Raw genomic sequence first — 14425 nt, forward strand, 5'->3', positions numbered from 1 at the left:
GACTGGGTTCCTTATAAGGCCAGGTGAAGGCACAGAGATACCCAGACAGAGAGAGAAGGCGGCCAGGTCACTACAAAGGCAGAGACTGGGGCCACGTGTCCACCAGCCAAGCAGCACCAGGCGTGGCCAGCAGGCACCTGAGTTCCTCCTTACCATCGTCAGAAGGAACCACCCCTGCCCACAGCCTGATTTTGGGCCTCTGGGCTCCAGAATCGTGAGACAGTAAATAGCTGTTGCATTAAGCTACTCAGTTTGTGATCAATTGTCCTGGCAGCCCCAGGACCCTAGCACAGATGCTGAGGACAGCCAGACAGCCACAGCAGAAGGCGCCACAGGCACGGAGACCCATCCCTGGTAGGTGACACAAAAAGACCAAGGCAGGGCCGGGCCTGGAGGCTCACACCTGTAATCCCAGCCCTTCAGGAGGCCAAGGCAGGAGGATCACTTGAGCCCAGGAGTTTGAGAACAGCCTGGGCAACATAATGAGAGACTAGCTCTACAAAAAGTACAAAAATTATCCAGGTATGGTGGTGCACACCTCTACTCCCAGCTACTCAGGAAGCTGAGGTGGGAGGATCACTTGAGCCCAGGACATCGAGGCTGCAGTGAGAGCTAGGATTGTAACACTGCACTCCAAACAGGATGACAGAGTGACAGTTTTGCTCTGTTGTCCAGGCTGGAGTGCAGTGGTGCCATCTCGGCTCACTGCAAGCTCCACCTCCTGGGTTCACGTCATTCTCCTGCCTCAGCCTCCCAAGCAGCTGGGACTACAGGCACCCATCACCACGCTCGGCTCGGCTAATTTTTTTTTTTTTTTTTTGAGACGGAGTCTCGCTCTGTCGCCCAGGCTGGAGCGCAGTGGCCGGATCTCAGCTCACTGCAAGCTCCGCCTCCCGGGTTTACGCCATTCTCCTGCCTCAGCCTCCCAAGTAGCTGGGACTACAGGCGTCTGCCACCTCGCCCAGCTAGATTTTTGTATTTTTTAGTAGAGACGGGGTTTCACCGTGTTAGCCAGGATGGTCTTAATCTCCTGACCTCGTGATCCGCCCGTCTCGGCCTCCCAAAGTGCTCGGATTACAGGCTTGAGCCACCGTGCCCGGCCGCTCGGCTAATTTTTTGTATTTTTAGTAGAGACAGGGTTTCACTGTGTTAGCCAGGATGGTCTCGATCTCCTGACCTCATGATCCGCCCACCTCGGCCTCCCAAAGTGCTAGGATTACAGGCGTGAGCCACCGCGCCCAGGCAAAAAACTGTTTTTTTAAAGAATACAGGAAGTGTGGCTCATGAGACTGGTTATCTACTGTGTGTGTGTGTGTGTGTGTGTGTGTGTGTGTGTGTGTAGATGGGGGTCTACTTTGTGTGTGTGTGTGTGTGTGTGTGTGTGTGTGTGTGTGTGTAGATGGGGGTCTCACTATGTTGCCCAGGCTGGTCTCAAACTCCTGAGCTCAAGCAATCCTCCTGCCTCAGCCTCCCAAAGTGCTAGGATTATAGGCGTGAGCCACCATGCCTGGCAGTTAATTTTTTTAATTGATTTAAGTAGAAATTCTCAGCCAGGTTTGGTGACTCACGCCTATAATCCCAGCACTTTGGGATGCCGAAGCAGGCGGATCACCTGAGGTCAGGAGTTCGAGACTGGCCAAAATGGCAAAACCCTGTCTCTACTAAAAATACAAAAATTAGCCAGGTGGGCCAGGTGCGGTGGCTCATGTCTGTAATCCCAGCACTTTGGGAGGCAAAGGAGGGCGGATCACCTGAGGTCGGGAGTTTGAGACCAGCCTGACCAACATGGAAAAACCCCATCTCTACTAAAAACACAAAATTAGCTGCTCATGGTGGCACACACCTGTAATCACAGCTACTCGGGAGGGTGAGGCAGGAGAATCGCTTGAACCCGGGAGGCGGAGGTTGCAGTGAGCCGAGATAGCACCATTGCACTCCAGCCTGGGCAACAAGAGTGAAACTCCATCTCAAAAAAAACACAAAAAAACAAAATTAGCTGGGCGTGGTGGGGCATGCCCGTTATCCCAGCTACCAGGGAGGCTAAGGCAGGAGAACTGCTTGAACCTGGGAGGCAGATGTTGCAGTGAGCTGAGATCGCGCCATTGCACTTCAGCCTGGGTGACAGAGCGAGACTCTGTCTCACACAAAAAATAAATAAATAAAATTAAATAAATAATAAAACGTCCAAATTGTCTTTATTTTTCTAAATTTGTTTGGTTAAGCTATTCAAATTGTTTTTATTTAAAGATAGTAATAAAGTGTTTTCATTAAAATGTATTTTAAATATCACCTCTCCCTAAAAAAATCCTAAAGTGAACATCCCTTTGCAGACCTGAAGGTGGGAAACCGGGAGGGGTAAAAAAGATGGTGCAGGCACCGCATCTTCTGAGCTGCAAAGTCACCTCTGGATTTCTCTCCAAAGCAAAAGCAGGAGGCTCCAGACAGCAGGAGATGGAAACAGGGCGTCAGGCAAGGACGGCTGCTGTCGTGTGGTCACTAGGTGGCGATGTGGATCCGCACTACCCGCCCCAGGGCGACTCGAGCCTCAGGGGTTAAAAACCAAGTCGGCAGAGCTTGAAAAAAAACTTTTTTCCACTAGATAACCACATCCACATTCTTCCGCCCCGGAGGAAGTCACCTGTCACAGGTGTTCAGGACGTGGCAGGCCCATGGGAGTGACTGGTCAGGCAAGGGGCCTGGCACGCCTAAAGCTTCCCAGGCTCCCATGGCACGCCACCTAGGGCATGGCACCCAGGACCGTGGCAGAGCTGACCTGACTCGAGTGACCAGCAGCATCTGCAGGGAGGATGGGGATGAGGAAAAGGCTCCCACTGTGCCAGGCCTCACCTTTGAGTGAGGATCCAGCCTCCCCATCCTGCTCCCCAAGGGGGCACCTGGGTCTCCTGGTGACTCTGTGGGCATGAAAGGCGCTGAGCTCACAGTGCAAGGGCTCCCAGCTGGCCACCCACCACACGGGCTGTGAGAGCAGCAACCAGGCCTCTGAGGTGTCCCTGGGGTGGCTCCAGGGCCTGGCTCTGAAAAGGATGGTCCACTTCTGCCTAGATGCTGCCCTGGTCCCGATCACAGCAGCCCGGGTGACTCAGGGTAACATGCTCCCCCACCCTCCACCCCAAGCAGGGCTGAGTTGGTCTGGGGAAAGAAGGTGCCTTTTCTGTCCAATTTGTAATCCCCTTACTACTGAGGTGTGTCCAAGCTCCAGCCAGAGCGACTCCTTCCTGCACCACCTCCTCTCTGCCAGGAGCCCCAGCAGGCACAAAGCTGGGGGTCATGGTGTGGGTGCTGCCAGTGGCAGCAGCCAGCTGGCCTGGGATTCCAAGCTCTGCCACTAAAGAGACTCCGGCCGCCCCAGGATGCAGCCTCGCAGCACCGTGCCAGCCTCCAGGGGTCCCAGCGCCGTTTCCTCTGCACAGCTCCTGCCCACGGGCAAGCGAGTGCCACCTGCTCCTTTCACTGCAGCATCCCTGGGCTCCCTTGCCGCAGAAGGCAGGAATCCAGAGGAACGGGGCCAGCTGGCAGCGTCTGGGAAGCAGCGTCTGTTCTGAACAGGCAGTACCCAGCTCAGAGCAGACGTGGTTCTCAGGGGCTGCTGGGCACAGGCTGGAGTTTGTGCACGGAGATGGCATTATGAGCAGGGTCAGGCTCTTAGGCTGGCCCATACAACCCACTGACCCTGGGGCCCGCGGGCCTCTCCACGCTGCCTCCATGGCCCTGCTCCTGAGGAAGGCCCTTGGCCCCGGGGATCCCGTCCCAGACCCTGGGGGCCATCGGGGACCATGAAATCCCCCTCACCCCAGGAGGCTGGAGAAAGCAGCCGTGTGACCCGGGCAAGTTCGTGCACTCTCTGGGCCTTCCTTTCTTCATCCATAAAGCGGGTACAACTGCGTTGACACTCATAGGTTGTTGAGAATATCAAAGGGGTCAAGACCTGTACACCCGGGAAAAGCACCTGGCAAACGTCACATGAGCCCAAAGGTCCCTTCCACCCACGGCGGCGGCCATCACCTCTGCTTCTTGCTTCTGGAACACCCCTCCCTCCAGCCAGTGCCTCCCTTGCTGACAGCCTCTGCTCGGTCTCCCTTCCACATTCTTTTTCCTCTTCCTGGCCAATCCTTGCCACGTGTGCCCCAGCCCAATCCATGGGCTCGCCTGTTTCCACAGCTAAAGGCCACCTATGAGCTGAGGACGCCAAAGCAACTCTCCCAGGCCAGACCTCAGCCTGGACTCAGGGCTTGGCTTAGGCCCATCAACTAGGAGGTCCTTAACAGGCCCTCTGGACCGGGCACGGTGGCTCACACCTGTGATCCCGGCCCTCTGGGCAGCCCAGGCAGGAGGATCACTTGAGCCCAGGAATTCAAGACCAGCCCGGGCAACATAGCAAGACCCCATATCTACAAAAATACAAAAAAAATAGCCGGGCATGGTCGTGTGTGTCTGTAGTCCCAGCTATTCGGGAGGCTGAAGTGGGAGGATCACCTGAGCCAGAGGAGGTCGAGGCTGCAGTGAGCTGTGATCATGCCACTGCACACCAGCCTGGGAGGCAGAATGAGACCATTTAAAGAAAAAAAAAAAAAAAAAGTGGGGAAAGTCCAAAATTTACATGTATTTTGAGTCAAATTTCTAAAGCAGGGAGATTCTGAAAAGTCACCAGTCTGGTTCTCAAAGCAACGGTCTCCAGGATGCCTGGGTCAGAGCATGAATAACCACCCCGCTCCCCAAGCACGGAGCCCTGCACTGGCTCAAGCTCAGAATCAAAGCGGCCGATCCAGGGCCTGGTGCCTCCACCAGACAGGAAATACAGAGGCTTCTAGCAAAGGGGCCGATCTAGGGCCTGGTGCCTCCATCAGACAGGAAATACAGAGGCTTCTAGCAATCTGCTCTGCCATTTGGAGTCCTGGGTTTCATCCTGGGCTTCTCAACCCAACCCTAAGAGGTCTGCAGCGGGAGCAGGCCGAGAGGGAGGGCGGCGCCCAGCTGGCTGCAGGGCCCTGGAAGGCTCCAGGGTGTGAGCCTCCAGCTCTGCTGCTCCCCAGCAGACCCGGCCACTTCCTGCCATGCCTTCTGCGGGACAGTGGAGATTTACAAGAGGCCCCTTATCTCTACTCTGCATGGCTCCAGGGCCAAGGTCAAGCTCTGGTGTTTGCGAGAGACTCAACTCCCCCTGAGCTCCCACAGCCCCATCTGGGAAACAGGAATGATCAAGGCTGCAACCTCAGCAAATTATGGCAGGGAAGATGGGCTCAGTGCATGGCTCTCAGCAAAGGCACAAAGTGAATGCTAACTATTCTGGGGAGAATGACATGTGCCCACGTGCCCCTTAGGCTGGAGCATGACTTCATGTACCCACCACCCACTCCACCAGCTAAGGAATCACAGAGACACCAACTCACTCATCTAAGTCCTGCCTCCACTTTCTCCCCCACCTAGTCCCTTGTAGTACTGAGGCTCAAGGCCTTCACTACCTTTCGGGTAATTTTCTTTTCTTTTCTTTTTTTGACAGACAGAGTCTTGCTCTGTTTCCCAGACTGGAATGCAGTGGCACAATCACAGCTCACCGCAGCCTCAACCCAACCTCCCAGGCTCAGGCGATCTCCCACCTCAGCTGCCTGAGTAGCTGGGACTACAGGCACGCACCACCACACCCTGCGAAATCTTTTTATTTTTTATAGAGTTGGGGGTCTGGCAATGTTGCCCAGGCTGGCCTCGAACTCCTGGGCTCAAGAGATCCTCCACTTGATGCTCTCTGGCAGTCGGTTCAGAGGGTCCAAGGCACAATTTCCAAGTCTCTGGGGTTTCTTCACATGGTGCTTACTGACCCAGAAAGCATCTGCCTTGCCAGGCGTGGTGACTTACGCCTTGTAATCCCAGAACTTTGGGAGGCCAAGGCAGGCGGATCACCTGAGGTCAGGAGTTCGAGACCAGCCTGGCCAACCCGGCGAAACCCCGTCTCTACTAAAAATACAAAAAAATTAGCCAGGTGTAGTGGTGCACACCTGTAGTCCCAGCTGCTCGGGAGGCTGAGGTGGGAGAATCGCTTGAACCCAGGGGGCAGGGGTTGCAGTGAACCAAGATCGCGCCACTGCACTCCAGCCTGGGTGTATAGAGTGAGACTCTGTCTCAAAAAAAAAAAAAAAAGCAAAGATAGAGGCCAAGTGCAGTGGCTCACACCTGCAATCCCAGCACCAGCACTTTGGGAGGCCAAGGTGAGGATTGCTTGAGCTCAGGAGTTCGAGAAAAGTCTGGGCAACATAGTGAGACCTTGTCTCTACAAAATTTTAAAAATATATATATATAGCCAGGCATGATGGCATATGCCTGTAGTCCCAGCTACTCGGGAGGCTGAGACAGCAGGATTAATTGAGCCCAGGAGGTTGAGGCTGCAGTGAGCTATGATGGCGCCACTGCACTCCAGCTTGGATAACAGAGCAAGACCCTATCTCAAAAATAAATAAATAAATAAAAGTTAAATTTAAAAAAAAAAAAAGGAATTGCATTGCAAAGTCAGGTGAGAAAGACCTGGGTTCGAATCCTGACTCTCCCACCTACTAGCTCTGCCGAGTGGCAACAATAATGCACCTGGCAGGCTCGTGAGAAGACTACACAGGATGACTCACAATAGGGCCGGGCAATCACTCAAACACGATCAGGAGTAAGGATGCTAAGCTCAGACATCCGCCTCCTGTACCCCCGGCTCCTCCAGATGCCGCTCTCCCCCGAGCCCCCTGAGACCGACGTGGCACGTGGCGAGGCCCCGCCCCAGCCTCTGGGCTCCTGGAGGGCAGGCCTGCGGCAGCGCTGCCTGCGAGCTCCACGCAAACGCCCCACTTCCCTCCGCCAGCCTCCAGCAGAGGCCCGGGAGGTCCCCGCGGCCCCCTCACCTGAGGTCCCTCAGCCGCTTGCAGTGCTTCAACATGTCTGAGAGCGCGGGCATGTACACCACCTTCCCCATCATGCCCAGGTTGGCCAGCGACAGGGACCGCAACTGCTGGCACTGCAGGCCGATACTGACCAGCCCGGAGCCCGTAAGGACGCTGGGCAGCTGTGCGAGCGTCAGGTGCCGCAGGAAGGCCAGCTGGCCAATGGCGGCCACCTCCGAGTCCCCGACGCTCTGCGCGCGGCTGCAGGGCGGGAGCGAGTTGCGGATGGCGGGCTCGTTGCGCGGCATGGCAGAGGAGAAGTTGGACCCGATCAGCTCGAGGTGCTCCAGGAAGGGCAGGTTCTTCAGCAGAGACCAGAACACAGAGGAAGGCTGGGGGCCCGCCTGGCCGGAGAAGGGGCTAGGACAGGACTGCACGCCCACGCGCACTTTCTTGCCAAAGCCACGCGGCACTGCGTGCATGGCCGGCTGGGCGGGCGCACGGTCGGCGCGCGGCGCGGAGTCGGCGACGGAGCAGACAGGCAGGGAGAGGGAGCGCAGGTGACGCAGCCGGGCCAGGAGCTGGCAGAGGTGGCGGCCCAGGCCCTCCGAGCTGTGGTGGTGGGCAGCCGAGAGGTTCAGGTGGCGCAGATTGCAGCAGGACGCCACCAGCGTCTCCAGGATGCTGCTGTCGATGTCGTCCTCCGCCTTGCGGAGCAGCGAGTCTGGGGACAGGCAGTGGACGCAGCCGCTGAGGTTCAGGCTGGCCAGGCTCCGCAGGTCCTTCCCACCGTTGATGACCTGCTGGATCAGATGGCCGCCCGACAGGGTGCAGCGGCTGAAGCTGAAGTAGAACGGGTTGTTGAATTTCATGTGCTGCAGGAGGGAAGAGCCGTTCAGCCAGGACTTGGGCAGCTGCAGGGCATCCAGCGCGACGTTGCGCGCCATGGAGTCCAGGAGGTTCTTGGTGGCTCCGCTCTCCGCGAAGCTGCCGGGGACGGAGATGAGGAAGGCGTGGAGGTTCTGAGGCGTGCGGTCACTAAGCACAGCCAGGTAGAGCCGCACCACCTCCTGGTTGATGTAGCCGGGGGCCAGGCGCGCATAGAAGACCCGTAGGTTCTGGTAGTGCGGCACGTTGCTCTGGCCCACCATGAGCTGGCCCGAGAGGATGGCGCCCTCGCGTGTGCGGTCCAGAATCTCGAAGTAGAGCAGTAGCTTCTCCAGGCTGGTGCAGCAGGGCACCACGCCGTACGAGGGCGTGAACAGCGTCTGCTTGAGCTCCCGCACGCGGCTCAGCGTGGCCTTGCACTCACTGCTCAGCTGGCTGGCGTCGAAGCCGGGGCTCACGTCGATGGCCAGCGAGCGCAGGTGCTGCAGGGCCGAGAGCATCTTGGAGAGGCGCAGGGAGGTGAGGTGGCAGCCCGAGAGGTTCACCTTCACCAGGCTGCGGCAGCGGGCCACGTGTTCCACGGTGGAGCCAGGCAGCCAGTAGCAGCCAGCCATGCTCAGCTGCTGGATCTCCCGGCCGATCTCCTTCACCAGCTGCCTCACCTTGTCCTCGCTCGCCTGCGGGACAGGGGCAGGGCAGGGCAGGGAGAGGAAGGAAAGGGCTGAAGGCACCTAGGGGTCTCCAACCCTCAGTGCGCACACTCCCCCTAGTGCAGCGGCTCCACCGGGAGGGAAGCTCCCCACCTCTCCCTGTCTACCTGCCCGCACACTGACCTGGAGCCAAGAGTCGAGAGTACCCAGCTAAGTGGGACTGGTAGAGGGGTGCAGCCATGGTAGAAAATGGTTTGGTAAGCGGGCACGGTGGCTCACGCCTGTAATCACAGCACTTTGGGAGGTGGAGGCGGAGAGATCACCAGGTCAGGAGATCGAGACTATCCTGGCTAACACTATTAAAAGTACAAAAAATTAGCAGAGAGAGGCCGGGCATGGTGGCTCACACCGGTAATCCCAGCACTTTGAGAGGCGGAGGCAGGCGGATCACCTGAGGTCAGGAGTACAAGACCAGTCTGGCCAACATGGTGAAACCCTGTCTCTACTAAAAATATAAAAACTAGCCGGGTGTGGTGGTGGACACCTGTAATCCCAGCTACATGGGAGGCTAAGGCAGGAGAATTGCTTGAACCCAGGAAACAGAGGTTGCAGTGAACCGACACAGTGCCACTGCACTCCAGCCTCTGCGACAGAGTGAGACTCTGTCTCAAAAAAAAAACTTACCTGGGCGTGGTGGCCGGCACCTGTAGTCCCAGCTACTTGGGAGGCTGAGGCAGGAAAATGGCGTGAACCCAAGAGGCGGAGTTTGCAGTGAGCCGAGATCGCGCCACTGCACTCCAGCCTGGGCAACAGTGCAAGACTCCGTCTCAAAAAAAAGAAAAAAGCAGGCCAGGCACGGTGGCTCACGCCTGTAATCCCAGCACCTTGGGAGGCTGAGGCAGGCGGATCACAAGGTCAGGAGACTGAGACCACAGTGAAACACTGTCTCTACTAAAAATACAAAAAATTAGCCTGGACCGGGCACAGTGGCTCAAGCCTGTAATCCCAGCACTTTGGGAGGCCAAGATAGGCAGATCACAAGGTCAGGAGATCGAGACCATACTGGCTAACATGGTAAAACCCTGTCTCTACTAAAAAATACAAAAAAACTAGCCAGGTGAGGTGGCGGGCGCCTGTAGTCTCAGCTACTCAGGAGGCTGAGGCAGGAGAATGACGTAAACCCAGGAGGCAGAGCTTGCAGTGAGCCGAGATCCGGCCACTGCACTCCAGCCTGGGCGACAGACCAAGACTCCGTCTCAAAAAAAAAAAAAAAAGAAAAATTAGCCAAGCGTGGTGGCGGGAGCCTGTAGTCCCAGCTACTCAGGAGGCTGAGGCAGGAGAATGGCGTGAACCCGGGAGGCAGAGTTTGCAGTGAGCCGAGGTCACGCCACTGCACTCCAGCCTGGGCGACAGAAGGAGACTCCGTCTCAAGAAAAAAAGCAACTGGAACTCCCGCATCCTGCTGGGGGGGTGTAAAATGGTGACCTCCCACTGCACCACTGGAGAGCTGCATATTTAACTTTACAAGAAACATCCAACACCTCTCCTGTAACCCAGCAATTCCACTCCTAGGGATCCACCAGAAAGCAAGTCTCCAACCCCTCTCCCCGACTCCCAAGGCCCTAGGTTCCCTCCCAGAACGAGGTACACATACATCTGCGCCCTTCTCCCCAAGCGGCATACCACCCACACTTTTCTGCCCCTTGCTTCTGTCCCTCAATGCATCCTGCAGACAGCGCCAGTCAGGACTTGGAGTGACTGCCACCTTTCCATCAGCACACAGGGTTCCACTGCAGGGCTGTGCCCAGTCCTCAAAGACTGAGATCTAGCTTGTTTCTTATCTCCTGCCCCCACGCCTACTCACCTGATAGTCCTTTTGCAGCAACACGGTGTGGATGAGGCTCTTATCAAGGCACAAGGCTGCGAGCTTCCGACAGGTACGCCGGACGTTCAGAATCAGGTCTGTGCTGGGGACGTGACTCAGGATGTGAAGGAGAATCTCATCAGAGAACCCCAGGAGGTGGACCCCGTCCGCCATCCCGGCTGCTGCAGGGTGCATGTCATCATCATCATTGGATATGTCCTGAAAATAAGGGGGACACCAAATTCCCACAGGATCCCCAAGGATGGCTGTCAGCCCAGCCTGCAGCTAGGGAGAGGAGCAAAGAGAAGCTCTTATCCATGGGAAAGAAAGTGCTTTTACTAAAAATCTCAACTGCATAACAAAGAATTCAAAATCCTTCAAAACCCCAATTATAGAGCTGTAAGCCAGGGTCTCCCTTCAAAAATGAAAGATTAGAAAAAAGATCATTATGTCTTTATTTATTTATTTATTTTGTGAGACGGAAGTTTCACTCTTATTGCCCAGGCTGGAGTGCAATGGCATGATCTCAGCTCACTGCAACCTCCACCTCCCAGGCTTCAGTGATTCTCCTGCTTCAGCCTCCCGAGTAGCTGGGACCACTTTGTCCAGCTAATTTTTTTGTTTTATTGTAGAGACGGGGTTTCCCTATGTTGCTCAGGCTGATCTCAAACTCCTGGGCAAGTGATCCGCCTGCCTTGGCCTCCCAAAGGGTGTTTTGTTATAATAGAGACAGGGTCTTGCTATGCTGCCCAGGCTGGTCTTGAACTCCGAGGCCTCCCGAAGTGCTGGGATTGCCGGGCGCGGTGGCTCACGCCTGTAATCCCAGCACTTTGGGAGGCCGAGGCGGGCGGATCACAAGGTCAGGAGATCGAGACCATCCTGGCTAACACTGTGAAACCCCGTCTCTACTAAAAATGCAAAAAATTAGCCGGGCGAGGCGGCGGGCGCCTGTAGTCCCAGCTACTTGGGAGGCTGAGGCAGGAGAATGGCGGGAACCCGGGAGGGGAGCTTGCAGTGAGCCGAGATCGCGCCACTGCACTCCAGCCTGGGCGACTAAGCGAGACTCTGTCTCAAAAAAAAAAAAAAAAAAACAACAAAGTGCTGGGATCGCAGGTGTGAGCCACCATGCCCGGCCTCTTCTTTTTCCTTTTTTTTTTTTTTGAGACAAGGTCTTGCTTTGTCGCCCAGGGTGGAGTGCAGTGATACAATCTTAGTTCACTGCAACCTCCACCTCCCAGGTTGAAGCAATTCTCCTGCCTCAGCCTCCCAAGTGGGATTACAGGCAACTGCCACCACACACAGCTAATTTTTGTCTTTTTAGTAGAGACAGGGTTTCACCATGTTGGCCAACCAGGTCACGAACTTCTGACCTCAAGTGATTTGTCCGCCTCAGTCTCCCAAAGTGTTGGGATTACAGGTGTGAGCCACCATGCCCGGCCTTTTTTTTTTTTTTTTTTTTTTTTTTTTGGAGACAGAGTCTCACTCTGTGGCCCAGGCTGGAGTGCAGTGGTACGATCTTGGTTCACTACAAACTCCACCTCGCAGGTTCAAGACATTTCCGTGCCTCAGCCTCCTGAGTAGCTGGGATTAAAGGCATATGCCACCATGCCCAGCTAATTTTTGTGTTTTTAGTAAAGACAGGGTTTTGCCATGTTGGTCAGGCTGGTCTTGAACTCCTGGCCTCAAGTGATCTGCCCTCCAAAACGCTGGCCTTTCAGGCATGAGCCCCGCACCTGGCCATGCACACTTCCTTTTGCATTGCTGTAGTTAAAATCTGGCAAATTACAAGGTGTTCTTCCCTCATGTGGGCCTGAGTCAAAATGCCTGATGCCTTTTTGGTTTATACAATGAAGAGGGAGAAGAGCTGGACATAATGAGACATGAAGTCCCCAAATCAGGGACAAAGGAAGGCAGAAGGCTTTACCAAGGGGAGCTTCTCAGAGCAGCTGCTCTCTGTAAAGACCATGCCGAGGAGAGAGTGCCCGGGATCATCTCGACTGCATCATTTTTCCAGGGAATGTGTCTACACGACCCTCTGGCTCCAGCCTGCCCCTGATTCCTGTACATATTTGCCTGGATGGAAGCTCTGAGCTTTGCAAAGCCTGGCTGCTGCCATGGCAACCATGAAGGCTGTGGAGGAAGAGCCTGGCTGCACACCCCACGCAGGTGTCAGAGGTTTCCTGGGAACTCTGACCGCGACCGTCCTCTCACCCTCTCCAGACAGGCTTCCCATCCCGCTAAGCCCTCGCCAGGCCCTAGATGGGTGTCCTGAAATGTGTCCCACCTGTTCTTCCCTGGGAACAAAGAAGTACCCTCCATCCTCCAAAAGAGAAAGCCACAAGGAAACCAAAGGACATGGCCCGTAAGCACCCATGAGGGTCATGAGGGTCAGAGGTTCGAAACTTACTTCTGCCTTGCCTCCTAATATTTTAATAATCAGCAGGACAAGGCCGGGCACAGTGACTCACACCTGCAATCCCAGCACTTTGGGAGGCCAAGGTGGGGAAATCACAAGGTCAAGAGATCGAGACCAGCCTGGCCAACATGGTGAAACCCCGTCTGTACTAAAAATACAAAAATTACCTGGGCATGGTGGCAGGCGCCTATAGTCCCAGCTACTCAGGAGGCTGAGGCAGGAGAATCACTTGAACCTGGGAGGCAGAGGTTGCAGGGAGCCAAGATTGCACCACTGTACTCCAGCCTGGGTGACACAGCAACACTCTGTCTCAAAAAAAAATTAGGACAGGCTGGGCGTGGTGGCTCACGCCTGTAATCCCAGCATTTTGGGAGGCTGAGGTGGGCGGATCACAAGGTCAGTTCTCGAGACCAGCCTGGCCAACATGGTGAAACCCTGTCTCTACTAAAAACACAAAAATTATCCAGGCGTGGTGGCGCGTGCCTGTAGTTTAAGCTACTCGGGAGGTCAAGGCAGAAGAATCACTTGAACCCGGGAGGTGGAGGTTGCAGTGAGCCAAGATAGTACCACTGCACTCCAGCCTGGTGATAGAGCGAGACTCCATCTCAAAAAAAAAGAAAGAGGGCCAGGCGCGGTGGCTCAAGCCTGTGATCCCAGCACTTTGGGAGGCCAAGATGGGCGGATCGCGAGGTCAGGAGATGGAGACCATCCTGGTTAACACGGTGAAACCCCGTCTCTACTAAAAAAAATACAAAAAATTAGGCGGGCGCCTGTAGTCCCAGCTACTCCGGAGGCTGAGGCAGCGTGAACCCGGGAGGCGGAGCTTGCAGTGAGCTGAGATCCGGCCACTGTACTCCAGCCCTGGGCGACAGAGCGAGTCTCCGTCTCAAAAAAAAAAAAAAAAAAAAAAAGGCCGGGCGCGGTGGCTCACACCTGTAATCCCAGCACTTTGGGAGGCCGAGGCGGGCGGATCACAAGGTCAGGAGATCGAGACCACGGTGAAACCCCGTTTCTACTAAAAATACAAAAAATTAGCCGGGCGCGGTGGCGGGCGCCTGTAGTCCCAGCTACTCAGGAGGCTGAGGCAGGAGAATGGCGTGAACCCGGGAGGCGGAGCTTGCAGTGAGCCGAGATTGCGCCACTGCACTCCAGCCTGGGCGACAGAGCAAGACTCTGTCTCAAAAAAAAAAAAAAAAAAAAAACAGAAAGAAAAAAATACAAAAATTCTCTGGGCCGGGCGCGGTGGCTCAAGCCTGTAATCCCAGCACTTTGGGAGGCCGAGACGGGCGGATCACGAGGTCAGGAGATCGAGACCATCCTGGCTAATATGGTGAAACCCCGTCTCTACCAAAAATACAAAAAACTGGCCGGGCGCGGTGGCTCAAGCCTGTAATCCCAGCACTTTGGGAGGCCGAGGCGGGCGGATCACAAGGTCAGGAGATCGAGACCACAGTGAAACCCCGTCTCTACTAAAAATACAAAAAATTAGCCGGGCGCGGTGGCGGGCGCCTGTAGTCCTAGCTACTCAGGAGGCTGAGGCAGGAGAATGGCGTGAACCCAGGAGGCAGAGCTTGCAGTGAGCCGAGATCGCGCCACTGCACTCCAGCCTGGGCAACAGCGTGAGACTCCGTCTCAAAAAAAAAAAAAAAAAATACAAAAAACTAGCCGGGCGAGGTGGTGGGCGCCTGTAGTCCCAGCTACTCAGGAGGCTGAGGCAGGAGAATGGCGTAAA

The 14425-nt window shown here is 55.6% G+C and overlaps 1 protein-coding gene across 3 annotated transcripts in view; it reads right to left on the reverse strand.

Annotated features, from left to right (window-relative positions):
• FBXL18 (F-box and leucine rich repeat protein 18) overlaps positions 1-14425 on the reverse strand; it is a 69491-nt gene that overhangs the window by 46224 nt on the left and 8842 nt on the right. For all 3 annotated transcript variants that reach the window (XM_065541623.2, XM_045387856.3, XM_005549065.4), the window contains exons 2-3: positions 10278-10496; positions 6897-8440 (exon numbers count right to left, since the gene is read on the reverse strand). In XM_065541623.2, coding sequence (XP_065397695.1) covers positions 6897-8440; positions 10278-10496 — 1763 coding nt within the window. The remainder of the gene's footprint in view (positions 1-6896; positions 8441-10277; positions 10497-14425) is intronic.

This window comes from Macaca fascicularis, chromosome 3 (genome assembly GCF_037993035.2).
Source record: "Macaca fascicularis isolate 582-1 chromosome 3, T2T-MFA8v1.1".
Lineage (NCBI taxonomy): Eukaryota > Metazoa > Chordata > Mammalia > Primates > Cercopithecidae > Macaca > Macaca fascicularis.